The sequence below is a fragment of the Natator depressus genome, chromosome 27 (genome assembly GCF_965152275.1).
Source record: "Natator depressus isolate rNatDep1 chromosome 27, rNatDep2.hap1, whole genome shotgun sequence".
NCBI classification, from domain to species: Eukaryota; Metazoa; Chordata; order Testudines; family Cheloniidae; genus Natator; species Natator depressus.
The window spans coordinates 12,390,073-12,416,571 of record NC_134260.1 but is presented as its reverse complement, the minus strand read 5'-3'; the positions used below and the strand labels follow the sequence as shown (position 1 = coordinate 12,416,571).

Sequence of the window (26,499 nt, the reverse complement as noted above, 5' to 3'; positions counted from 1 at the left end):
CTTTATTTTCCAGGCCAGAATGCTCCGCGCCTTGCGGGATCAGACTCTCTACCTCTGCACTTCTGCCAGCCCATTGGAGCTAGATAGCTGGGTTGGCGATGGCATCTGGGTTTCTCAGCTGGCCTCCAGACTGGCCTCACTACAACGATTATTTTTTTAAGGGGTATCGCTGGCTGTCACTCGCAGTATATTTCAGGCACTTGTGGGTCTTTCTACACTGTACTAGTTGAATAATCATTTTGAAGGCTTTGATAAAAAGCCGCTGGTTTCCCCAAACATAGTTGCCTACAGTTGGCACTTGCTGCACAAAATCATAGTTTGTTGCTATTCCCTCAAACGAATCCTTAGGCAGGCGAAATCACTGCCATTGGTGTCGGGGAGTTTGAAGTCCCAGCCAAACAGCAAGCCCCTCGGATGTGTTCCATCTACTCTAGACTGCTACCAGCACTCAGCTCCTGTTTCTAGTGTGCAGTATGTGCCCTTAGTCGTGTGATGCTTGGTACTTTTCCTTGTTCATTTTCAGAGGTTTCTCAGTACTATCAAAACAGCCTTGAGCAGCAAGCTGGGAAAATAGGGTAGGGGGTACAGTTCTAAGAGTTATTTTGGCCCCTTTGATAGCAGATGTTAGAAATATCCTATAGAACGGTCTTCAGCATTGGGTTTTGAGCAAATTAATCCCTGAACGAAAGCTGAATGATTCAAAATTTGAAGAAAATCGCTGTCTTCTTCACATACGTATAGACTGCTTAGAGCATTTCCTCTATCCTCTCTCCCACCAGTCCACCTCCAATACCTGCTCCATGTTGTATTCTCCATCCTTTTATTTTTTAAGTCTGGGCTTATGTGAATATACTTGTGCACATAGCGTGTGATGGAAAAATATACATTATCATTTCTGTGCATGTCTTTGATGGATAAATGTATTGTCTGTCTGAAGTATTTTTTTATATATATATATTCTCTTTCAGGACATGTACCAGCCTTAGTAAGTTCTGCTCTAAACTCAGGCACCTTGATTTGGCTTCCTGCACTTCCATAACCAACCTGTCTCTAAAAGCACTGAGGTAGGAACTGACAGCATTGAGATCCTGTGCACCAGTTTAATTCAAAATAGCTTGCTCCACCATGTCCCCTATTCTCTGAACTCCCCTCCTAGAGTTTGAAATGAGTGAATAGGTTACTAGGATTGCAGTCCAAACCTAATACGTGAATGCTGAGCTCTGCTGGGTAATGCCTCCTGGTCTGCAAACAGGAACTAACTAGAAGATGCCTTGTCCTGATAATGATTAGCAGCAGTAGCATAATTGGATTGCACTGAGGTTTCAATGTTTATTTTTTGAGCAGGGGGCAGAGTGTTTTTAGTTTTTAATTAACATGCCTTGTAAATACCTTTTTGTTAATAGTTGACTTTTGAATTACACAACTCCCATTGCATAGACAGCAAGTGTCCTGTAGTTGCAAAATAAAGACTGGCACATGATTACTTGTCTTAAACTGATTAGGTGACATGGTAACTACTTAACCCTACTAAATGTAATTGCCGAGTAATCTAGAAATGGAAGGGAATGACAGGCAATGGTGACAAGAGATTGGGACACAAAAAAGGAGGCAAAAGAGAGCCCTGAAGATGAAGGTTGGGAGTGAAGCCTAAATTATTAAAAAAACAAAAAAAAACTTGAGTAAAGTGGGTTTTAAATAATGACAAATTCATATATCTAAAAAGGATAAAACTATAGAAAGGCTAATCTGAAGGAAAACAAAATAGCGAAGAGGCTGCATTGAGATATCAAAGGAATCAGAGTATAGGAACGGGGAGGGGTTTGGTTTTGTAGCTAGCTTTCAGAAATTGGAGCCTGGTTTTTTAAATTTTTTTATTTTTAAGAAGGGGCTTCAATCTGGCCTCCAATTTTATAGGATCAGTTTTGTACCTGCAATTATTTGCAATCACAGTTGATAGGTAGACAGACAGACATGTAAATGCTGACTGCAAATCAAATGTGTACATTCTGTTTGGGCAAGCAGCTATTTTCAAGCACAACTTTGTGTCTGGAAAATCAGAGGCCATGTTTCAGAAATGAAGCCCTTTTGATTCTGATTTAATGTTGGTTTGGCTGTATCTAGGCCTCTTAACCAATAACACTGTGAATAAGCCCAGTCTCTGGACAAGGGAGTGGGACGCAGCCCTATGGCCGACTCTGGATGCAGTAGATCAACCCTCTTTTTTCAGAGTGCCACAATTATTGAATTACTGGTTTCCGAGCCTACCACTGGAGAGCGGTTCTCCTCTGGGGATCTTTGTTTAATAAATGAATGTTCCATGTGGGTGTGGGGTGTGCATGTTGCTTCCTGTGCTCAGTTGAAGTCCAGAAATTGGAATTTCCTGTAATCTGGCTTGAAGCTTGATTTCTTATGTTTCCACCCACTTTTCCTTTTACCTCCCAAGTGAGGGATGCCCACTGCTGGAACAGCTGAATATCTCCTGGTGCGACCAAGTGACTAAGGACGGCATCCAGGCTCTGGTGAGAGGCTGTGGAGGACTCAAAGCCCTGTTTCTGAAGGGCTGCACCCAGGTATGGCTATGGAGACCATGCGCATTACACTAACTACAACGAGTGCCTTTATGCATTCAACACCAGTTACAGCAATGAGTGTGAAGTATTGTAGGGCTTGTATTTCCAAACGTTACCTTATTGAAATAACTATTCAAGATCTACCAACTAGACATTAAGTGCTTTATTGAAACTCTCTTTACTAGCTTTGAGCCCAGCATGAGGACCTGAACACTGAATAATGAAAACTATCTAGTAGTGGAATCTCCTTTCAGAGGATGTAGTAAGCAAAATGACACTCACATTAACATTTATTTTTAATAAGATATAAAATATCCTGGCTATGTCCATAGACTTATTTTAATCCTTTTTAAAAGGGTCAGACAGTAGTAGAAAGCCCGGCTATAGTCACATCTGGAATCACATGATAAAAGTTCCTGACTGAGTGGAATCTTCCAGCTGGTTGATGTAGAATTGGACTGTAATTGTTTTGTTTCAAAGGTTTTCCTACAGCAAATTAAACACTTAGTACCATCCTTTCAGAGATGTGCCACGTTCAGCAGTGGTACGGTCCAGTACGCTGTACCAGCAAGATATTTATAGCCGGTACAGCGTACCGGAAAGAGGAGCAGCAGAACGGGGGGGCCACTCGGCCGCTCCCACACATGCAGCTGTACCGCCCCCAGCCCTTGGACGAAGGACCTGCCAGCATTCTGCTCCTTTTGCCGCTGCAGTTCCCAGGAGAGACCTGCAGTTCAGGGCTCTCCCAGGAGCTGCAGAGGGGAAAGGAGCAAAATGTGGGGCAACCAGGTGGCTGTGGTACTGCCCCCAAACACCCTTTCCCCCCCACCCCAGCCCCGTCATTCGGCGGGGCTGGCTGCTGTACAGATGGAGACCCTGCGTGGAAGGGCTGGGGTGGTACAGGTCCTGGGTGCTTGTTTCTGAAGGCGCAGCGGGGGGAGGACAGAGCTCCCTCCTCCCCAGGTGTGGGGGGGTAGATCATGGGGAGGGGACAGGGAGAGCGTGGGGGCCCCGGGCTGGGGGCGAGGCGAAGTCACATGGAAGGTCATGTGCGGGCCCCCCCCCCCCCCCCGGTACCAGGAAGAAAAGGATTCCACTTGTACTACTGGCCATGTTGCTCTTTGGACTGTGTCTAGACCAAGATGTAATAGGTTCTGAAGATACTACATGGATGGATCTTCAACCCTGACACTTTAGAATAAAAATTGTGCATTAGCTTTTAAGGCTGAAATTTCCATTACCCTTTGTTGTTTGGAGTTAATTTTCTTTAACCTTCCTCTTTTACATGCTGGGCCATGAAAGTACCCATGCTTCAAACTGGAATGAAATTTGCATAACTCTTTTCATATTCTAGGTATTTAAGAACTTAATATGTGGATAGTACTGCGACTTTATTTAGGCAGATTTTACAGTTGCAATAGCTGATACCTACCTTGAGTATTAAAATCTCTTTTAGTGAGAGAGGGGTTCGTACCCAGGTTACAGGTCCTAACGCTTGCTAGCCAGAAACAAGCCCAGGGACCCCATTTTAATGTCCTCCAAAAGATGACCATGCTTCAGACAGTGTAGTGCCTTCTCTAGTACTCTTGGTTGTAGCGTTGGATATGAACCAAGTTCTGATGTAGGACTGGAAAGTATGATTTGTTGTGCAGACAGACGTGCTCCTGGCTAAATCAGAATGACACTGTAGAATCTGATACAATATTTCATCCCAAGAACATAAGAATCCCAAAGTGTTCATAAGTATAGGAATTACTTCAGCTACCAATTCTGGGCTGAGAGAATTGTAGTTTGGCAGAAAACTGGCACCCCGCTTGCTGAAGAACAGTGAAGGCAAGAGAAATTTTGCCCAAGAACATGAGAACAAATCCCCTTACTCCTTATTATTTTTTTTTTTAAATAAGTAGCCATGGGATCTTCAATGCACATGCAGATCAGGCAGGAAAGACTGAAAGAGCAACATGCAGTAAACTACATAGAACTCAGCGTTTCTGTCTTGGGAACGTGAAGTGCTGAGTTGTCCCTGCTGTATTTCCAACCTGTGGTTCCAGGAAATCTACATAATTAAAACCTAAGGATTAAATTTGTGAGCCATCTTCTTGGATGTACTTGGTTTGCTTTTGCCCAAATCTTGAAATTGTGATGTGGGAGGTTTGGGGTTTTGGTTTTAGTTCTTTGTTTCTCTGAAACGGAATTAGTATTTTACCTGCTGTTGACATGTAAACTTCAATAACATTTACTTTCCAAAAGATTAGTCCCACTGTACATGGGTGTAGAAAGCGATAAATTTTTAGTATGTTAAGCAAAGCAATAGTACATATATCACTCTGCAAAACAAGCCCAAATATTAGGACCATTGCCAGTAGTTTCCTAAGCATATGTTACTGTGGTTTTTAATAGCCTGGGAGACATATACATGACTGGTAAGAGGTTTAACAATCTAAGCCTATTTTCAGAATTTAGATCACTGAAAAACAGCTCGAACTTCTGGTTATTTATGGACTTTAGTGAAATATTGATGGGAATACATCCTTGTTATCAATTATTTGCCATCTGTTCTCAGGGATGTAAGGCTGGCAATGGCTTTCTGTCAGCAGCCAAAGTGGTATAGAGGAAGGAAAATGGTGATATAGAGGAGGCCTATGAAGCATTAATTTATTAGAAACAAAATTTATCAAAATTAAAAGATAGTAATTTCAGTTCCTGTTCTGTCTGTTAATCATGTATTTTTGACCTGAGCATAATTTATTGAAATCAGTAAATTAGGGCTTTCGATTAATCGCAGTATTAATCGCACTGCCAAACAATAGAATACCAATTGAAATTTATTAAATATTTTTGAATGTTTTTCAAAACATTTCAATTACAATACAGAATGCAAAGTGTACAGTGTTCATTTGATATTTATTTTTGATTACAAATAGTTGCACTGTAAAAATGATAAAAGAAATAGTATTCACCTAAGTACTGTAGTGCATTCTCTTTATCATGAAAGTGCAACTTACAAATGTAGATTTTTTTTGTTACATAACTGCACTCAAAAACGGAACAGTGTAAAACTTCAGCTCCAAGTCCACTCAGTCCTACTTCTTTTTCAGCCAATTTCTCAGACAAGTTTGTTTACATTTACAGGAGATAGTGCTGCCCACTTCTTGTTTACAGTGTCACCTGAAAGTGAGAACAAGCGTTCACATGGCACTTTTGTAGCTGGCATTGGAAGGTATTTACATGCCAGATATGCTAAACATTTGTATGCCCCTTTATGCTTTGCCCACCGTTCCAGAGGACGTGCTTCCATGCTGATGATGCTCGTTAAAAAAATGTGTTGATTAAATTTGTGATTGAGCTCCATGGGGGAGAACTGTATGTCTCCTGTTCTGTTTTACCGGCATTCTGCCGTATATTTCATGTTATAGGCATCTCGGATGATGACCCAGAACACCTTGCTCATTTTAAGAACCCTTTCAATGCAGATTTTTTTATTTTTTTGAGAAAATGCAAAGAAGATACCAATGTGAGATTTCTAAAGATAGCTACAGCACTCAACCCAAGATTTAAGAATCTGAAGTGTCTTCTAAAATCTGAGAGGGATGAGGTGTGGAGCATGCTTTCAGAGCAACACTCCCTTGCAGAAACTACAAAACCCAAACCATCAAAAAGGAAAATCAACCTTCTGCTCGTGGCATCTCTCTCAGATGATGAAAATGAACATGTGTCCGTCCGCACTGCTTTGGATTGTTATCGAGGAGAACCCGTCATCAGCTTGGATGCATGTTCTCTGGAATGATGGTTGAAGCATGAAGGGACATGAGACTCTTTAGCGCATCTGGCACGTAAATATCTTGCAAAGCCGGCTATAACAGTGCCATGCAAACGCCTGTTCTCACTTTCAGGTGACATTGTAAACAAAAAGCCAGCAGCATTATCTCCTGCATTTGTAAACAGCCTTGTTTGTCTGAGCTATTGGCTTAACAAGACGTAGGACTGAGTGGACTTGCAGGCTCTAAAGTTTTACATTGTTCTGTTTTTGAGTGCAGTTATGTAACAACAACAAAAGTCTACATTTGTAAGTTGCACTTTCATGATAGAGAACTGAAATACTATTTCTTTTGTTTTTTACAGTGCAACTATTTGCAATCAAAACTAAATATCAAGTGAGCCCTGTACACTTTGTATTCTGCGTTGTAACTGAAATCAATATATTTGAAAATGTAGAAAACATCCAAAAATATTTAAATGGTATTCTATTATTGTTGAACAGCGTGATTAATCACGCAATTAATCACAATTCATTTTTTTTATCATTTGACAGCCCTACAATAAACTAACCTTGCAAATCTGTAGACTCTCAATCTCAGAGACAGCGGAAGATAGACTGTATAATGCTTGCTTATTGCCATTATACACATTTTGAGAAATTCAGAGTAACAGCCGTGTTAGTGGCTAAGTCATTATGCAAAGTAGCCTATTTCCCCTTGTTTTTTCCTACACCCCCCCCCCCAACGTTCTGGTTAAACTTGGATTTATGCTGGAAGTGGCCCACCTTGATTGTCATGCACATTGTGGGGAGAGTGGTCAGTTTGGATGAGCTATTGCCAGCAGGAGAGTGAGTTTGTGTGTGGGGGGGGGGGGGTGAGAGAACCTGGATTTGTGCTGGAAATGGCCCACCTTGATTATCATGCACATTGTAGGGAGTGTGGTCACTTTGGATAAGCTATTACCAGCAGGAGAGTGAGTTTGTGTGTGTGTGTTTTTTGTTTTTTTTTTTTGGGGGGGGGGGGGTGAGAACCTGTATTTGTGCTGGAAATGGCCCACCTTGATTTTCATGCAGGTTGTAAGGAGAGTGGTCACTTTGGATGGGCTATTACCAGCAGGAGAGTGAGTTTGTGTGGGGGGGGGCGGAGGGTGAGAGAACCTGGATTTGTGCTGGAAATGGCCCAACTTGATGATCACTTTAGATAAGCTATTACCAGCAGGAGAGTGGGGTGGGAGGAGGTATTGTTTCATGGTGTCTGTGTATATAATGTCTTCTGCAATTTCCACAGTATGCATCCGATGAAGTGAGCTGTAGCTCACGAAAGCTCATGCTCAAATAAATTGGTTAGTCTTTAAGGTGCCACAAGTACTCCTTTTCATTTTGAGAACTGAGTGGCTTTTCCCCCCTCAGTGACAATTCAGAGAGTGATAACTCATATTTTCATGTAGAGACCACTTTGAATGTAACACATTGTTTCAGTCTGTACATTTTTCTTTCCAGCTTGAGGATGAAGCTCTCAAATACATTGGAGCACACTGTCCTGAACTAGTGACTTTAAACCTGCAAACCTGCTTAGTAAGTAATCTTTCCTGTGATTCCTATATTACATGCAATGTAGCTATAAAGGGCATCACTAAACAGGATTGAATAAGACTTACTCCATCCTTGAACATCGTCATTTTCCCAGACTGGAAAATTGTACTTTGGCAAGTTCTAAAAATAAATGTATAAAGATATTTTTGGCTTTTTTTTCTTGTGGTAGCATTTGGTAGAGTCATACACGCCTCCAAAATAGCCTTGTTAGCTTCCGTTTGTGTCTCTTTGCCCTTCCCGTGGGGCTTCTAAGCACGTTTGCAGGGCTAGCTGGAAAAATTCTTTCCTTTGGGCTGGAATGTAAGTTTGTTTGCATCCAAACTTTTACAGTAGCCTTTAAAACTGAATCAAGCAGCATATTTGCCCTCTAAAAAAAAAGACACTGAACCAACTATTAACAGTGCCAAAAATGTACTTTTAAGCCAAAAAAGGAACTGGGAGGGGTTTTGTGTATATCATCCAGCTCTTCTGACATGGCAGCATTAAGGCTGTCCCCAGAGTTGGAAGGGGCTTGGAGATTTGTAGATCTGTGCCTCACTCAATAGTGTGTTTTAAGGAGTAGTGGTTACACTCTGAAGGGAGATGTATACATGATTGGCATGAGGATGGTGTCGTCAATAACTTTTCACTGTTGACATTGGGTACCTGGGATCTGGAAGATGCAACTTTTAGAAGGAGGTGAAAGGAAAACTAAGTAAGGTTCTCACTCACCTTTAATTTAACCCTTTTGTAGAGGGGTTCCCCCCCACACACCTTTTTTTCTCACTTCAGCAGTTGGAGCTGAAAGAGAGCTACTGCCAGTCGCCAAGCTGGTGCTTTCCACATGGGAAATCGACTCTAACCAGGTCACAAAATCCAGTGAGGCCCAGGTTGTTCCTGTGTCTTTATACTGACTCATCTCATCTCCTCCTTTCTTTATCTCCTCCCACTGTATACCTTGGTCTTGCCATCATACTCTGTCCTCTAGCTGGCAGGGCTAAACTGAGCTCCAGAACTTTGTTAATGTTGCTACTGTCGACCAGCATGTCACTCTCCTGACAGATTCTGCCTCAAATGTTGCCATCCCAAACTGGTTCCTGGATTTAGACCGAGGTCCAAATGTATCCCTGGCCAAAAGGGATGCAGCTCCATTGAACTCAATGAAGTTACACAAGTGCTGAATTTGACAAGGATTCAGACCTGTTTCTTGGCATTTATCTCTTGGGCACCAAGGCAGTAGATTGAGTTTTAAAAAGTTGTTTGTAAAACTAAATTGTGGTGATCTTGTGACCTCTAACAGACTTTCCTAATTAATCTTTCAGCCAGAATTACTTTGTCGGCATTGCTGAGGAAGTTGAGAGTACTGTGGTGTTAGGCAGCAGATTCTGTAGTGCCATCCCCTAAAATATTTGCATGCCTGTGGAATCAGCTGCAGACTATTTATAAGCCATATCAGAGTGCCTTGTGCTGTTTCAGCTATCACGTAAAAATATTTGAACACATTTCTTGGCTGATAAGCATAACTTTTCCTTCATCACTCTAAGCTGAATACCTTGTCTCAAAACGTAGAATTGGGCAATGCATTGGATCTCAGTCATCGCTACTAATGGTTCTGATGTTTTGTTTTTTCTTGTAGCAAATCACAGATGATGGTCTCATAACAATATGCAGAGGATGCCATAAATTGCAATCCTTGTGTGCCTCAGGCTGCTCTAACATTACAGATGCCATCTTGAATGCCCTGGGACAAAACTGCCCACGGCTTAGGTGAGTTTTCAGTCTGGACTCACACAGTGCAGATTGAGTAAAGATGTGGGTGACCTGGTAATGGAACTCCTTGAATTTTTTATTCTAAAGATCAGGACTTCTAGTCCAATCTGGAAGTCCACCTGTTTACCGCTGAAGTTATTTCCAGCTGTCCAGAGAGAAGAAGATGACAATGAGTTAGTTATGTCCTAACTTCTGATTCCACAGAATATAATTCTACAGGATATCTTGGTGCAGCAGTGTTCTGTGCCACTCTGATGAGCTTATATAGAATTAGTGACCATTTCCTTTTTCAGTCAGTGTATTACCTTATTTTTGGTTAAAACAACTGAAATTGGTCCACAGCTTTTTTGTGTTAAGAACTGGAAACGAGGTTTAAACTGCGTTATTCCCTGCCTCAATACCTAGTTATTAATGCGTGTTGAGGATAGTTTTGGAGAAGGTGAAGCAAAAGATAGTGGGGGTTTTTGTGAATTTTCACTATTTCAGACAGAGAATGGGCTTAAGGTGCCATCTCTTTAAAGATTTTACAGCATAATTAGGAAAATGACATGGTAGAGAAAAGAAAATAGTAGTATTATCTGGCATCTGTTACAGCTGTGTGCCCTGCTAAAATAAGTGGCATCCAGAATAGAAATGGAATTTCTACAATAAACTCAAAGTAAAAGATTATGGCTATGTGTTTCAGTTTTCATAGATATGCGGTTCTAACTTTGAAAGAGGAAGATAAAGATGCTGTGATTCCAATTGGATCCCATATTTATGTTCAACTCTGCCTGCAGATCAACTGCATAAAATGCCATGTTACTCTGAAATAAACCAAACTGTCTCTCCCATTTAAGGGAAGTCCTGATCTTAAATTTTTAGAAATGGAAATAATGCTCTCCCCTGCAGCATTATAGCATTGAGGAGTAAAACATTATAAAACTTGAGGGAAAAGGGGGAGGCACCATGAAACTGCAGTAGCCGAAGCAAAGAATTTTCGGCAGTCATCTCAACTGGGAATGAGCAATTTGCTATCTAGAAAACTTTAAATCAGTATGTTATGGCATTAAGTACTTATTCTTACATGACCTGAGCATCATCATGAAATACTATGCCATGTAATACATTAACTCGTGGTGAGATTATCAAATGGAGTGGAGGGGGACCTCCAATCAAATGTGCTCGAGTATAATACTCCATGGAAATAATCCTCTCAGAGTACTGCCTTGACTTAGTCTCGCCCTGCCCTGCTCCCAATAAAACAGGGCTCTGTAAAGCAAAATGATTACCGCATGGTTAATACGTTCTTAATTCTTTCTGTATAGAATATTAGAAGTTGCAAGGTGTTCACAGCTAACGGATGTGGGTTTTACCACTCTGGCTAAGGTAAGTGCTGCATTCCACTTTGTACATGGTGCATCTCTGTTTCCTGGGAGCTCAGAGTAACAGTAGCCGTTTCCCATGAAATTATATTTTCTAAAACATCTCTTTTTGGTTTAAAAGTTGCGTGGAAATGAGAAGGCTAAGTAGATCTCTACATTGTTCGTTGTTCCTTAAATTTTCAACATTGTATTTAGCCACCCAACTTCCAATTGAATGTAATATGCATCTAAAGTCAATGAAATTAACAACAGTTAGTGGGATACAAATCCCTGTACAATTTCATGCATCAGACAGCTCAACCTGTACTCCTTATGAGTAACACTGAGTTAACCCCCTTTCCCTTTCTGTACATTTAAAAAAAAGATAAACAAATTAGTAGATATTTTATAAATGTCTTTAAATGGGCAGGCTTTATAGATATTCAGTATTATGCTTGTTTTTAGTAGCATTGTCCTCCAGGGAGCAACAAACTATCTGTAGTCATGACCAGCTTCGGAAAGAAGACTTTCTTTTCAAACACACTTCATTTGTGTTGAGAAAGGAAGGATCCAATAATTTTACAAGTACTGACTGGGTGTGTCTAATTTGCTTGTGTGCTTTTATTTCCTGCCTGCACTATGTAGAACTGTCATGAGCTTGAAAAAATGGACCTGGAAGAGTGTGTTCAGGTAAGAGCCCAGCCTTCTGACTATGGTGGTTTCATGTAGGAAGTCACAGCAGTGCGGAAACATGGTCTGTGACAAATGTGTCTAGGTTTTAATAACACCTAAATGATCAGAGCACAGAATCCCAAATTCATTTTTTAAAATGAAAACAACTTGTTCCAGAATCCTGATCAAGAAAAGGAGATAAGTTTGGACAAGATGAATTACTTGTATATGTTTGATCACCTCTATTCCATTTTCAACAGAGAATTGTATTGAAAGAATATTGAAAATCTTAAAATCTAAAGATCCCATCAAATCTAGACTGAGTGCTTGTCTACTAAAGACCATGTATAGTTCTGCAAATCTAGGCACCTTTGAAAAACCTGGCAACTGCAAGAACTACAAGCTCCAGGGTGAGATCTTTGCTGCCATTAAATTGAAAGCTCTCTGGTACATAAACTGATAGAGATCAGTAAAGGTAATCTCCAAATATTAAATGTTACTGCAGCTGAAGTGTTTAACAACTGTGACCTTGTATATGAAGGTGGAGGGAAATAACTAGAAATAAAGATGAGGTGCCCTCCAACCAAAAATCTCCCAAGAAGTCAGTGGGCTATAATTCTTCACCAGCCTTTGAGTCTGTTATCTGACTTTCCTAATAACTCGGTGCCACAGACTCATTCAATGGGTTTTTTTTAGAATGCCCTTCATATGTGACTGAACACTGTCCTTTAGCAAATATGTCATAAGAGTGAAAAGATTAAGGTAAGATTTAAAGATAAAGTGAAATATTGTGTTAAGTGGGTATGAAATAAGGAAGCCCTTGAAGAGACTGAATACCATAAGGGCAGAGCAGTTTTCCATTAGAAGTGGATAGGAAGACCATGAAGGTAATAGGGTTTCACCTCCTGCAGTGAGAAAACAGACTGGCCCCGACATTCTGCACTAGGGATTTAGGAAGGCCACAGAAAAGGAAATTAAAGTAGTCCACACAGGAAGTGATTTAAAGCTGTGTCCAGTCTTGCTACTTTGTACAAAGACAACCTGAAAAGTTGTGTTGTGTTTTTTGTTTTTTTTTGAAAGGACAAGGGGAGTCGGGGTTGCATGTTTCTTAGATTAGAACTTCATGTCTTGTTTAGCCTAGAAGGATACGTCTACATTGCAGTAAAAAACCTGGGGCACTGAGACTTGGGTCAATTGACTCAGTCTTACGGGGCTAAAAATTGCAATGTAGACGCTCAGGCTTGGGCTGGCCCCAAAGCTCTGAGACCTCCTGAGGAGGAAACGTTCAGAGCCCGGAGTCCAGCCCAAGCCCGAACATCCACACTATAATTTTTAGCCCTGCAAGACCCAGTCAGTTGACCCAGGCCAGCTGAGGCTGTGCTTACAGGTCTTTTATTGCAGTGTAGACATACTCTGAGGACTGCAAAGAGTGAAGTGAGGACACTTCAGGAGCCGGAGACTGAAATCTGAGCAGTTTAGAGCAGAAGGGGTTTTTTAGCAGGCTGTTAATGCCTGTTTAACTTCAGTGATAAATGAACATTTTGGAGAACTGTATCTGTAAGTGTTCTGCTCACTCCAGCAAAACCTGGGAAGACCAGACATTCCTTATGTTTCAAATGGGAAGAACAAGAAAAGAAGAAAAACTTTTAAAAACGCTTTTAAACTACGGATCATAAGGAAACAAAAAACACAGACCCAACTTCTTAAAAATCCTTTCCGATCACCTTCTAAAGAATGAATAGGAACCTTTGGCTGAAATGTGGTCCAGATACAGACCAGTTCTGGAAATGTTCGAGATAGTGATTGCTGTTTCCAGTGGGGGAGAAAAATGGTGAATATTTAAGATACTAACTTGGGGTCAAGTTTTGGTTGGGAAGAAATTGCTGTACAAAGATTTCAGTCTTAAAGGGCTTTGTGTCTCTTCCAGATAACAGACAGTACGTTAATACAGCTTTCCATACACTGTCCGCGGCTTCAGGTTTTGGTAAGTGTTTGGGCAACAGTTTTTTGTGTTCTCACTTTATAAAATGGGAGCCTCCAGATTTTGCCCGATTGAGGATTGCCTCTGCAATCTGCCAGGCATGTGATGGTTGTATCTAGTTTGTATAACATGGAGTAGTCTGCAGCCCCTTTTTGTCTTGAATATGGAACTGTGACCTGTGGAGACTAGAATGCAGTCCCAGCTGAGTCAGTCATATGGATATTAAAGTGCAGTGTTGTAATTAGCTTTCATGTTTTGTTTCCCTGCCAAAACCTTTCAGATACCTTTCCTTTTCCAGTGGCATTTTATCCTCTCTTCCATTCTGTGAGTTTACAGCTCCATCCTGGTTCCACAGCTCTGATCACACATCGTATGATCCAAAAAGAAATTCGTCCCCGTCTCATTACTGCATTGCAGTTGTCTGCTGTTTTGAAGGCTGTTTCAGTGATTTCACATGTTGTGGTCCGAAAGCAATAGGGCGTGGTCCGAAAGCAATAGGGCGTGGTCCGGGATTAAATTGAGAAGTTTTACCAACTTCCCCACAGAAATATTAACAATAATAATATATATGCGTTTGAATTTTTATTTATTTTTAAAGCAATACTTTTGATCTATGAGTGCGTTAATCTGTTCAGACTTTATATTATTTGGAAAGTAATTATCCTGGCACATGGTTTAATTGCTTTAGTTACAACCCTAGATCGTAGAAGTCTATATAATTCATTCAGTGGCTGGGCTATCAGTCTGTCCTGGGAGGGAGAACAGAGATGAGCCCGAGGTTTGGAAGAGCTCAGTTAAAGTCCCTGCTCCACCACAGACTTGCTGTGTGACCTTGAGCAAGTCACTTATCCTCTCTGTGCCTCCATTCTCCATCTGTACAATGGGGGTAGCAGCACTACCCTGCCTCATGCAGGTGCTGTGAAGAGCAATATATTAAGATTTTGAGGCAGTTCAAATACTGCAGTGATGGGGGCCAGATAAGTACTTGAGATGAAAAGCTGCAACCACGCTCGTTTCCTTTCTTCACACTATACTTCAGAAGCCGTTGTTGCTGAAAGACAGTTTAATAGCACTCATCACCTCTGAATCTGAATCTTACTCCATGTGTGAAATGTGCATTATTGCTTTCATACAGGAAGTTTTGACTTGTGGGTTAGCATTTAACAGCCTTGGCTACAGTCCTACAAGGATGTATTCATAGAATAAAGGGCATAAGTGATGGCCCTAAATAAAAAGAACTGGGGTAGGGATGGAGGAGTTCAAATGAGTTCTCTTCACTCATTTGGAGCATGCTTCTGGCCTGTAACCTATTGAATCCAGCTTTGACAAGCCTCCATGTCCTGGAGTAGTCCCTTGCAAGTTAGACTTCATATTCAGTGGGAGTGTCTGCTTCAACCTGAAGTGAGGGGACTACAAAGCAAATTTTCTCACTTCTAAACAGCATGTTCCTTCTGTGTGAGGGGAGGGACAGCAGAGGCCACTAGGGAAGGGAGCTCTCACTAAAACAGCTTCCACTCCACCTGCCCTGTGCCTTAAAATGGCAGTTCTATCACTGATGGCATTTTAGATCTGAAGTGTTCAGGCATGCCTGCTGTGCTTCCTTGCACCCTTTGGGCAGGAAACTCCTGTAACTTCGGGTTTTTCTGTCTCCACAGTGCTTCATTGTTTTAGCTGCACAGTTTCTGTCTCTGGAGCACTCACTCAGTGCATTCTCCTCCACAGCGATCCGTGCACCAGCTCTTGTTCCTAGTTCCTCTGCAAACTAAATGATACATGAACTATGCAGATGCTCTGGTGATGGACTGACATCACTCACAATGGTGGAATGGTGAAGTCTCCCAGCTCCCTGCACAGTTTAGTTTCACATACAAGAATATTTAAAAATAGGGGCAGCCCACAAATGATGGGAAAGTCTGTCCTCCTTATAGTTCCAGTACCTACAGCTCAAAAGAGTATTACCACTGTGACTGGGGTACTGTATAATACTGTAGTATTTAAGAGCAGGTAAACTTTATAGTTGTCTTTTTTTGACATTACATGGCTGCTCTTCCATCTATTTGAGACTCTTCCATCTCCCATGATTTCATTCTGGAATGTATTAACAGGCGTGTCGTATGTAAGACAAGGGAGGTAATTTTTTCCACCCTGCTCTGCCCTGGTGAGGGCTCAGCTGTGTCCAGTTTTGGGCACCAAACTTTGAGAAAGATGTGGACAAATTGGAGAGTCCAGAGGAGGACAACAAAATGATCCGAAGTTTAGAAGAGCTGACCTATGAAGAAAGGCTTAAAAAAAACAGCAACCCCTTGGCATCTTTAGAGATGGGGGAGGGGGGGAAGAGGGGAGACACACCTGATAACAGTTTTCAAATACGTTAAGGGCTGTTGTAAAGAGGACAGGAATCAGTTGTTCTCCATGTCCGCTGAAGGAAGGACAAGAAGTAATGGGCTTAACCTGCAGCAAAGGAGATTTAGGTTAGATACTAGGAATAACTTTCTAACTCCAAGGACAGTTAAACACTGGAATAAGTTACCAAAGGAAGTTGTGTAATCTCAGTCATGAGAAGCTTTTAAGAATAGGCTGGAAAAACGCATGTCAGGGATGGTCTAGGTATTCTTGGTCCTGTCTCAGTGAAGGGGGCTGAGGTCCCTTCCATCCCAGCATTTCTATGATTCTGTAACTTGACTGGCTCACTTCTACATTATATGAACTTCCCCTGTTGTCTACAGATGTCTTGGCTAATTAGAGAGAGGCACAGGGACTCTGATAACCAGAGTTCACAGCTCACAACCCCCTCCAGTGTCAAGGGACAACTGCAGACTTGCCCAGAACTTTGACATGGCAGATTTGCTGGGGTGTGTTTTGTTCTTCTAGGACTTTATCTCCGTTCATCCTGTCATCTTTCCAGAAAGCGTCCTAGCCTGGTGTTCTTGATGGTTGTACAGTAGTGATTTCAGAGACCACTAACCATCTCTGTTTGGCTGCAGAGTTTGTCACACTGCGAGTTGATCACAGATGATGGGATTCGTCACTTGGGGAATGGCGCCTGTGCACATGACCGACTGGAAGTGATCGAGCTGGACAACTGCCCTTTGATCACAGATGCCTCCTTGGAACACCTGAAGAGTTGCCATAGCCTGGAAAGGATAGAACTTTATGACTGTCAACAGATCACACGGGCAGGAATCAAGAGACTCAGGGTAAAAAACCCAAAAACCTAAGACTTTTACTTACACGTTATTAAATGGCTGGATGGGGAGAGGGTGGTTGTGAGGATCCAGACTCACTATAATCTATACCAAGTCCTTAAGATGCCTGAGAGTGCTACAAGGGTAATGCCATCATCTGTGAAAATGATAGCTTTTCATTCAAGAGAAGGCTGATGACAGTAAGCACTAGCTGGTGGGGAAGGAATGCTCCCTTCCTTCTGTGTAGGATCCGGTTCCAGTTCCAGATGAATAGAACTAAAAAGGAGTACAGGAGAAGCCAGCTCGCTAATGCTCACTTCACAGATTCACAAACCTGATGATGCTCCCTCAAAACCTGAGAGTCTCGCCTCACTTCCCAGCAAAGAAATAACTTGAGCTGGTGTTAGATCAACAGCTCATATTAAGTAATCTGATGAAGTATATGACAGAGCACTTCATATTGATTCTTCCCCATGTGCTAGTAAATATCTCAATCTAATCTCTTGCAATTGGGGAATACACGAAAACAACATCTCTTGATGCCTTACCCTTTACAACTTGTTTTTTAACCTACTGGCTAATTCAAATAATTCGGTAATCTACAATGTGTCCCCAAGTCACTATGCAACTTTGCAAAGTTTGACTGTTTATTTCATGATATAATTTAACATTAATAGCTTGGCATAAGTAAAGAATAGCATCTTAGACCAAAGAAGGGCCAAAAACTATTATTTAAGGCCATCGCTGCCTCGCCATAGCTCATCCAATAAGGATTTTTTTGGGTGAGGACATGTGGTTTTGATGAACTCTGCTGGAGTAGGAGAGGTTTCCAGGCCACCCTCACTAGGCAGGAAAGGGAAATTGTAGATGAGAAAAAGAACTTGGTAACGATCCAGGAAGATAAAATTCCAACCCTCCGCTCAGATCTGTAAAAGGCTTGACATTTTTGTGAAAGAGGAAAGATGCTTTTATTTAGGTGGCCAAGCTCAGAAAAATAGCAGGCCCTTCAATGTCTGATGCTCTTTTCAGTTGCTCGCCTGTGCATGACTGCGTATTGCACTACCACAGCTGTTCTTTCTTTAAATACTGTGTTTCTTTTCAGACCCATTTACCCAATATTAAAGTCCATGCCTACTTCGCTCCTGTGACTCCACCTCCATCAGTAGGGGGCAGCAGACAGCGCTTCTGCAGATGTTGCATCATCCTATGACATTGGAATTGGTCATCCTTGCAAACTGAGTATTTAATTACACTTCTAGAATTACAGTGGACACCTGTATCTTCAGCGAAAGTGATCCCAGTGTCATTTGCAAGGGCCAGTGAAAAGGGCTGTGGCACCGGGCCCCTGTAGCCACCCATACACACGCGTGTACACACGCACCACCTGTTCCAGCAACTGATGAACTCTGTGACATGGGAGCTGGATCTGTGTTGTCTTTTGCTGTAGGTGGATTGATATAATTCTGAACCATTCCTACTGGGCATGCTCAGAAGAAACTATTGGGGAGGGGGTTGTGCAAACCCAAAACGGCTGCTGCTGGTTTTTGTCTTTTTTTTTTTTTTTTTTTTTTAAGTGTTGGAATGGCACCAAAATCCTTCAAAGCTGGGGGAGGGAGAGAAATGAACATGCTTTATTCTTGCACCCACTGTCCAAAACAAAAAAGAGGTTTTGTTTTCCGTTCTTCAGTAAGGGAATGAAAACAGCAGCCATTGTGAGACATGATTTACTGTGCTTCGGTACTTCCTTGTTTCCATGCTAACGCACTGAGCATGCTCACACTGAAGGTTCATCAGTTTCTTCTGTGTTTCATGGCATTCAGCTCAGAGGCTTCCTAGATTGTTGTGGTGATATAGCTTGAAATCTGTAATGTCGGGCTCAGGTTTTTACCCCACCCAATTGCTCATTTTTTTACAGATTTCTAATTTAGTAATTTTTGAGATTATTGAACATAAGTTATTTATCAATAAAAATAAGACACTTTTTACCATTAGAAGGCTGCGTCTGAAACTGCCTGTCTGATGGAAAGATCTTAAATAAAAGAGAGAGTGGAGCGCAGGCTAGGATCTCCTGGGCTTATTTGCCCGTTTTTACCAATATTTGGGTCTCAACTCTTTTGCATTTCAAGTTTTACCCCAGCAAAGAGAACATAGCTCACAATATAGGGGACACAGCTACATTCTACAGTCTCACCCCCCCTCCCCCCCCAAAAATCAGAATTGAATCGCTGCTTGTTGCCCTCATCAAGGAATGATTCATTGTTTGAAGCAGAAGGGACAGAAGACCTGAAAATCTATCACTGATTATGGCCACATTGTCGTGTATTGAGTTTGTGAACTCTCAGCAACTTTGACGTTTGCATTTTCCACAGGTAAGTGTCTTGTCCTGGAGAAGCATCCATTTGAGTGAAATGGGAGCTTCTTCTATGCCACAAGGATATACCATGCTTCCAGTTCCTCCCAACTTTCAAAAAGGATATGTTCTAGCACACTGACATGGTTGATCTATGTAGCAGCTGTGTTTTGAGTGATTCAGGCAAGCTTAACCCTGCTGCTTCAAGGGAATGTAGAGAACCTGAGCTAGCCTACATGTAATCATTTGATTCCTTGATACCAGGAGTCCAGATTGGCCAGCACGAAAGATGCTAACAGACACGCTGGCATTGCGGGCTTAATGGGGCTGAACTTGGTCAGACTATAGCAGGTTCCTGGAAGGAGTGATCATGTGTAAGGAGTTGCTCTTTTCCTGCTGTCAGCACTCTGGGATAGAAGAGAGAGCACGTTATGTAAATTGTTCCCGACTGACTGAGACACAGAGGAATGAGCATGCTTAATCATCCTAATTGTCCGAGACTGAGGAAACGGCACTCCACCTTTATGGAGAAGAATTACAGGAGACAGGGAAGAAGAGATGGTTTTCTAAAGTACTAGTAATAGATTTCAGAGCTCTGAGGGTTTGTTTTTTTCCCTGCACATTTATGTGGAGGGCAGTGTGTTACCTTCCCAGGGATCTCATCACCACCTGAGTAATTCAGGCAGTTAAAAGGGTCATTTTTTAGCACTGTATAAGCTATATTCCTTCATCTACAATTCATTTCACCAATCCATCAGTATGTTTTTGTGAATCTGCAAGATGTTGTGAATCTGCTGGAAAGGCATGTAGAAGAAACCCAGTATGCACTGTTTAAAAGGATACTGACAGTTGTTTCCCCCACAGATTTTAATTTTTATATCTGTTATATTCATTAAGCCCTCTTTAGAAGCTGAGATAATCTTTCCCCTCAACAGCAGAGCTCAAATTCCATTTGCCAAACTTGCTACTTTCCCTTGATTGTGTCCGAAGGAGTCTGGCTACGGGTTTACAATGTTGCAACTTATTGACCTCCTGAGCAAGTCAGATGTATGTCAATTTGGGCACCAGAAGTGGTCAGTGTTAGCACAGCTCTGGGAGTAATCTTTTAGTTAATTTCTGGTGGGGCAAGAGGGAAAAAAAAACAGTGGGTTTGTAAGTCAAACTACAGAGGGGCTGTTTAATTTCTTGGCAATGGATTGTTGGGCTGGGGGTGGAATTTAAGAATTTAGAATCCAAAGTGTTTTCTTAAACAGGGTAACAGTTTGTGTGGCATCCCAAACTACTTGACAGAGTCCATTTATGTCAAGAATCTCTCTTTTAAATGGTCTCTTCCTTATGTTTTGTATTTATAAATACCAATAAACAACCACTTTCCAAGTTTTGTCATATCAGAAGAATGCCTTTGTAGGGCAAGAACTTCAACAGTTTAGTGTTTTGGACAAGCTCTGGCTTTTGGAATTCTAGAATAGGTCCCAGGTGCATTCCTGCTTTGTCTTGGTTAGCCATCAATCAGATATATGGGATTGCTAGGCACCGGCGGCAGGGTTATGTCTCAGCCTAAGTGCTGCTGATGCGGAGGTGGTAATAGACTTGAGCACCATTGTTTGACCTGATGAATAAAGGAGGTATCACGTCTTGAGATGAAGGGATCATCCTTTAGGGATGTGGAGGTTTTTGAGGGGGAAGTGGTGGGAAGTAGTGGAACTTTAGAGGTTCAGCAAGGAACAAACCCGTGCTGAATATCTAATCTGATTTGAAGACTTCTACTTGTGCCAAATATGTGAGCTAAATGGAAGGACACTAGACTTCTTTCACTTAGTGTCGTCTCCAGCGACTGTCAGTGCTGGTCTTAAAGATGTATCAGGCCATTGACTGTTGCATTTACTTATTGGCTCCCTCTTTACCCACCCACCAAAAATCCCCACACGCAGCCTAAATTGCTGGGGTGATTCCATGGAAATCCACGTGATCCACAATGATAGTGGTGTAGGTTGAACCATGTATTAATTCCTCTGTGTAACCTGTATCTGTCTTTTCAATACGCAGCAGCCGTGAGTTGTCCATGGGCTGGTGCAGTGGTTCTCAAACTGCCCCAGTCCATGCCCTTTTGGGAGGGGGAGTGGGGGCGACCTTCAGAACAGACAAGAAGGTAAAGTAAATGAAGACCGAGAGAGAACCTCTGGACTAATGGAATTTGAGGTCCTCCAGTAGAGGTGCTGTGAGGAGCTCGAACACAACCAAAAATAAGAGGCTTTTTTTAATTAAAAAAAAAAAAAAAAAGACAGCAGTACTTTCAATCATGATTGTAGAGCTGCTCCTGAAAGGGGTGGGAGGGAAAGGCGTAGCATGCTGTCACAATGAATATTTAAAATACCTAAACAAAATTCCTATTTTCTAAACATCACTGTATTCTTCCTTTTCCTTTTTTTTATTTTAATCGAATGTGTTGTTCATGGCTGGCCCATGGTGTTGTGTTTTGGGTTTTTTTTGTTTTTTTTTTTTTGTTTGTTTGTTTTTTGGGGGGGGGGTGCAGGGGAGACCAGTATGACAAGGTTCTTCATTACAGTGTCCTATTAGTGGGGGTGGGCAGAGCTGAGGGTTGAACTGACCTGTGATCCTTTGTCCACACAGTGTGTGGCTTAGTGTTTGTTTTTTTTTTTTTTTTTTTTTTTTTTGAGGGGCATCCACCCAACTTGACCAAACTGCAGATCTTTCTCTTTTTGCTGCTTTACCAACGATACTGCAGAGTTAACCAGAAAACTCACGGGCACCGGGAGTCACAATCCTACTCCTTAGCGCTGGGCTTCTCAACCCCATGCCCTACCCTCTTAAGGGCTTTCCAGGCAGGTACCAAAAACATACTTTTATCTTTCAAAGCTTCAGGCCAAAATTTTCACAATCCATGTTCAAAAATCTGGTATCTTGCATTCTTAGCCCTTCGTTTCCATCTTTGAGGATAACCTTTCCCTGGGTTACGTGCCAAAACCCACACAATTGCAGGCAATTGCACAGTTGCTGGCAATTGGAGTAGCCCGGGTACAGAGTGGATTCCTCAGCACAATGCCACATCTCCAGGGAAGTCTGCTGGGTTTTTTAAATGCTTCTCGTCTCGTTTACACTCCCCCTCAGATAAGTTCTGCTCCCTTCTTGTTTACAGCTGCAGGGAACATGGCCTTGTACCTCTGGATTCCACAGTGGAGGGACTGTCATTGTGACAGGGCATTATTCTCCTCTTGCTTCTTCCCCGCCTCCCAGCAGGCAGGGGAGGAAAAGGTTAGCACATGTTGCCATGTCCTTGCGGCCACCGAATGTGTTTCCACACCACATTTACCTTCTGGTTTTGTTTTTACTTGGACAGTGATTTTTTTAAAGAAACAGTCAAGGTACCTGAAATTTCTGGCTTCACCAACCCGCCTCTGCTGCTCCTTCACCCCTCCGTTTACTGCCCCCACTGAGACAATCTCCCTCATGTCCCCTCAGATGTATATCCCTCCCCAGCCACATGGAGGCCGTTCCTCTCCTAGGCCCCATCTGCTCCATTGCCTAGCAAGACTAGTATGTGGCAGCTGTTGATCGGTTTTGGCCCCATCCAGTCTGTCCAGATGTTGTCAGCTTGGCTACCCATGCATTGAGGCATGATGCTTAGATTGGCTGTAAGGCCAGGACAGATGGGGTCTTGGAGACTACTTAGCTTTCACCATGACAATCCCTCTTGCACCATCACCTCCTACAATCCTCCTTTCCCATTGAGGCCGTTCCTGCCGCACTAAAATCTTTAACCTTTGTGGATTCCTGCAGCTGACCAAATTCCTGAACTAAGGCCATGTCTACACTACAGAGCCTATGCTGGCATAGCCCATTAGTATAGTCTAAACACCACATATGCCAACAGAAGGAGGAGTTCCACCCGCATAGTAACACCACTTCCCCAAACGACATGAGCTATGCTGACGGAAGCACTCTTCTGTCAGCATAGTTGCATTTACGCTGGGGACTTTGCCGGCATAGCTGTGCCAGCTAAGGGGTGTAAATTTTTGCACGCTCCTCCCAACATAGCTACGCTGGCATAACTTTGTAGTGTAGCCCTGACCTGGCTTTCAGTTCTTCCGGAGGGTGGTTCAGTATCTTTTTTTTATTTTTGGCTGTGAGGCTCGTAATTTTAATTGAACTTAACTTAAAGAAATAGTTTTAATTGTGTTGAGAAGACATTTTGTTTTATTGTTTGTTTGCTTTTTAGCATTCAGGATTGGGCTGATGATCTAGTCTTATAGTTCCTTTCTCTTTCTCCCCCACAACCGCCTCTTATCTTGATCCAGTCCGAATAGCTGCAGTTTTGGATTGGTTGAGTGTACTATTCTCTTAAAGTTGTGTGTGTTGGAGAGGTTTCTTTAAGTATTTTTAAACTTTGTTGGATGCATCATGTCCATTAGAATAACTTATTGGACACACAAGACAGAACCTTGTCATACACTCCCTTAATTATATATATTAGAGAGAGAGCTGTAAAATATTATTTTAATGATATTGTAATCTGTGCTTTCCCTCTCCTGGACACTAAGTGTGGATATAATATTGCCAATTAACTAAAAGTAAAATATATATATATATATATATGTAGCTAAATTGTCCTTTTTTTCGTCTGTGTGATATGCCGTAGTCCTGACTAACACCGAGGTTGCGTTGTGGTGATGGTAGTGCAAAGGAGTGCCCACAAATACTGCCTTTTGAGGTCACACAGCAAATAGCTACGGATCATCTGACAAAGGCTCTTTAATCTGTTCTGTTTCTTATACACTTAGGTTGGGGTTTTCAACATTGACTTCTACAGGAGCAGAAAGAAAAGGAGTACTTGTGGCACCTTAGAGACTAACCAATTTATTTGAGCATAAGCTTTTTATTTATCTAATTTCGCTACAGCTCACGAAAGCTTATGCTCAAGTAAATTGATTAGTCTCTAAAGTGCCACAAGTCCTCCTTTTCTTTTTGCAAATACAGACTAACACGGCTGTTACTCTGAAACCTGTCATTACAGGAGCAGAGTTAGGCCACCACTGAGCACTTTTGAAATCCCACCATTACCGCAACCTAAAGAGGATCTTAATTGTTTTGGGGAACGATTACTTGTCCTGACTGATCCTCAGTCCTTGGTATTGCTGCTTGGCTAATGCGTTTGTTGAATCTCATCATTTTTCAAGTAAAGGGCTCACTTTCTTTTTTCCAGTGTGTGGCACTTGGAATCTGGGAGTTTGTTCTACTCCTGGCTCGGCCACTGATGCACAGTGTGACTTTGGACAAGTCACTGCTCTGTTTTCCCCATCCGTAAAATGGGGATGATACTGACCTAATCTGGGATGTTGAGGCTTAACGATGTAAAGTGCTTTGAGATCCTTGAGTGGAAGACTCATTACTAAAGGACCAAGTGTTAATATATTTGGCAACAGCTGCATGTCACTAACATGTTAGCCTCAACGACACCGTTCTCCCATTGTGATGAAGCCAAGAAGGATCTTCCCTTCTTCCATGGTTTATCCTCCTTTCATAGTACCAAACCTTGGGGGTGGGGAACCCCCCCCCAAAATCCTTGTTGATAAGTGTGTGTGTTGCCTACTCAAAGCACCCTAAAATTGTAATTTACAGGACTTTGGAACCCCTCTAGTTAAAGACCATAAAAGAAGAGAACATGCAAACCCCAAGTGAGTAGTCATCACAAGAAATGGAGTGAAAGCGACCACAAAAATAGCTTCATTAATATTTCATTCCCTGCCAGCTTTTCTCCGGAGTCCATAGCTGTATGTAGTCAGGTTTGGATTTGTCTGTGGCTAAACAATGACAAAAGATGGTTCAGAAAGGGGAGAAAAACCAACCTATTTAAGATGAGATTCTAGTGCTGAGTGTCCCTGGTATTTAGGATTGATAAGGGCTTCTTTACACAGGCATGTAGGAGTTAAGTTCCTAATTTCCAAATGCAGTGGGAGTTGTGTCCCATCCTTTATTGATGTTTCTGAAAATTCCAGCCTTAACTATGGCAAGTGAAATATGTCTGGTCCGTTAATGTTTCATCACACCACACTGCTGCTCTCTCACTTGACTGTGGAAGGCAGATAAGGGGACGCAAGCAGGTATCTAGTTAAAGAAATCTGGGTTCCCTTGGTATATTTTCATTCCCCAGCTGGATGAGAGGGGCTCTTTGAATGTGAGATGTCATAGTTAGCGTTCAGAGTCCTCAGTGTATTGAGGCTCTGTGGGTGGGTAGTTCTCACCTTTCTGAAAGATGCTTCTTGCTGGGGACAGCATTGCATCATCTTCCGCAGGTTTTCATCAGCACTATAAGGGCCAGATGTTTTTCATAAATCTAAACCTAGGGGGCCACCAGGTGGGCTTGGGGAAAGCTGCACCACCTCCCCACTCGTCCTACCCTTCGTGTGCCAGAATGACTGAGATGTGCCAGTGTGAAGGGGCAGGGCTGTCCCTGGAAGTGAATGCACGTTCCTTTTAAAATGGTTTTTCCTCCTGTTTAACCAGAGGGTTGCTAAGCATTGCAGTCCTAGCTCCCAAAGCAAGTCAACAGTGCGTTAGGTGTGAGTCACCTGCTCCCTTTCTCAGGGTACAAGTGACAGAGCACATGGTTTTGGGGAGGAGTTTGAACCAGTCAGGCCTTTGCACCCAAGGGATTGTGTGTGTGTGTTTGGGGTAGAGGGGGAGGTTACTCTTAATCCCTGCTGCTTCAGTTGTGTTGATGGGGGCAATCCCCACTGGGGCTCCATGCCTGTGCAAGGCTCTGTCTGTGTGGATCCAAATGCAGGGCCAGGGCTTAGCTTTGCTTTCGTACTCCACTGGGTCCACACGGTGAAAAATGTGTGCGCAACAGCCCCATCCTGTGTCTGAGCAGGCCGGACTCCTGGTCCCCACACACACAGGCTCTGCCCTCTCAAACTACTTGCTAGCGGTTAGTTTAATCACTCAGAGGTGCCCCCCTACTGTGACACAGAGAGGGATTTGAAATCCCATTAATGTGCCACCCCCCCACCCAAACTGAAGCAGATTGCAGTAATAGACTGAAGCTTCAGCTCTGATATTTTTAATATAAAAAGGATTAGACAATACAACAGCCAAATAAAAATAGAACTCTAAAAACGGCAGTTGGTTTTCAGAGTTAATACTAAGGCAGATGATACAATATTTAGAGGAGCCTGCTTTCCTCAGCCTGAGGTTTGGTTTTGCTTACAGGTCAGGTCTGTGAAGGGAAGAATTTAAAGGGGCATGAGGGGTTCCCTGGCAGGCAGGGGTTTGCAAAGCTTC

At 42.3% G+C, this 26,499-nt stretch overlaps 1 protein-coding gene across 2 annotated transcripts in view; it reads left to right on the top strand.

Annotated features, from left to right (window-relative positions):
• FBXL20 (F-box and leucine rich repeat protein 20) overlaps positions 1–20,056 on the top strand; it is a 62,900-nt gene extending 42,844 nt beyond the window's left edge. For both annotated transcript variants that reach the window (XM_074940928.1, XM_074940929.1), the window contains exons 7-15: positions 969–1,064; positions 2,444–2,570; positions 7,828–7,902; positions 9,536–9,666; positions 10,977–11,037; positions 11,658–11,702; positions 13,612–13,668; positions 16,650–16,862; positions 17,953–20,056. In XM_074940928.1, the coding sequence (XP_074797029.1) occupies positions 969–1,064; positions 2,444–2,570; positions 7,828–7,902; positions 9,536–9,666; positions 10,977–11,037; positions 11,658–11,702; positions 13,612–13,668; positions 16,650–16,862; positions 17,953–18,060 (913 nt within the window). In that variant the 3' untranslated portion in view covers positions 18,061–20,056. The remainder of the gene's footprint in view (positions 1–968; positions 1,065–2,443; positions 2,571–7,827; positions 7,903–9,535; positions 9,667–10,976; positions 11,038–11,657; positions 11,703–13,611; positions 13,669–16,649; positions 16,863–17,952) is intronic.
• The last annotated feature ends 6,443 nt before the right edge of the window (positions 20,057–26,499 follow it).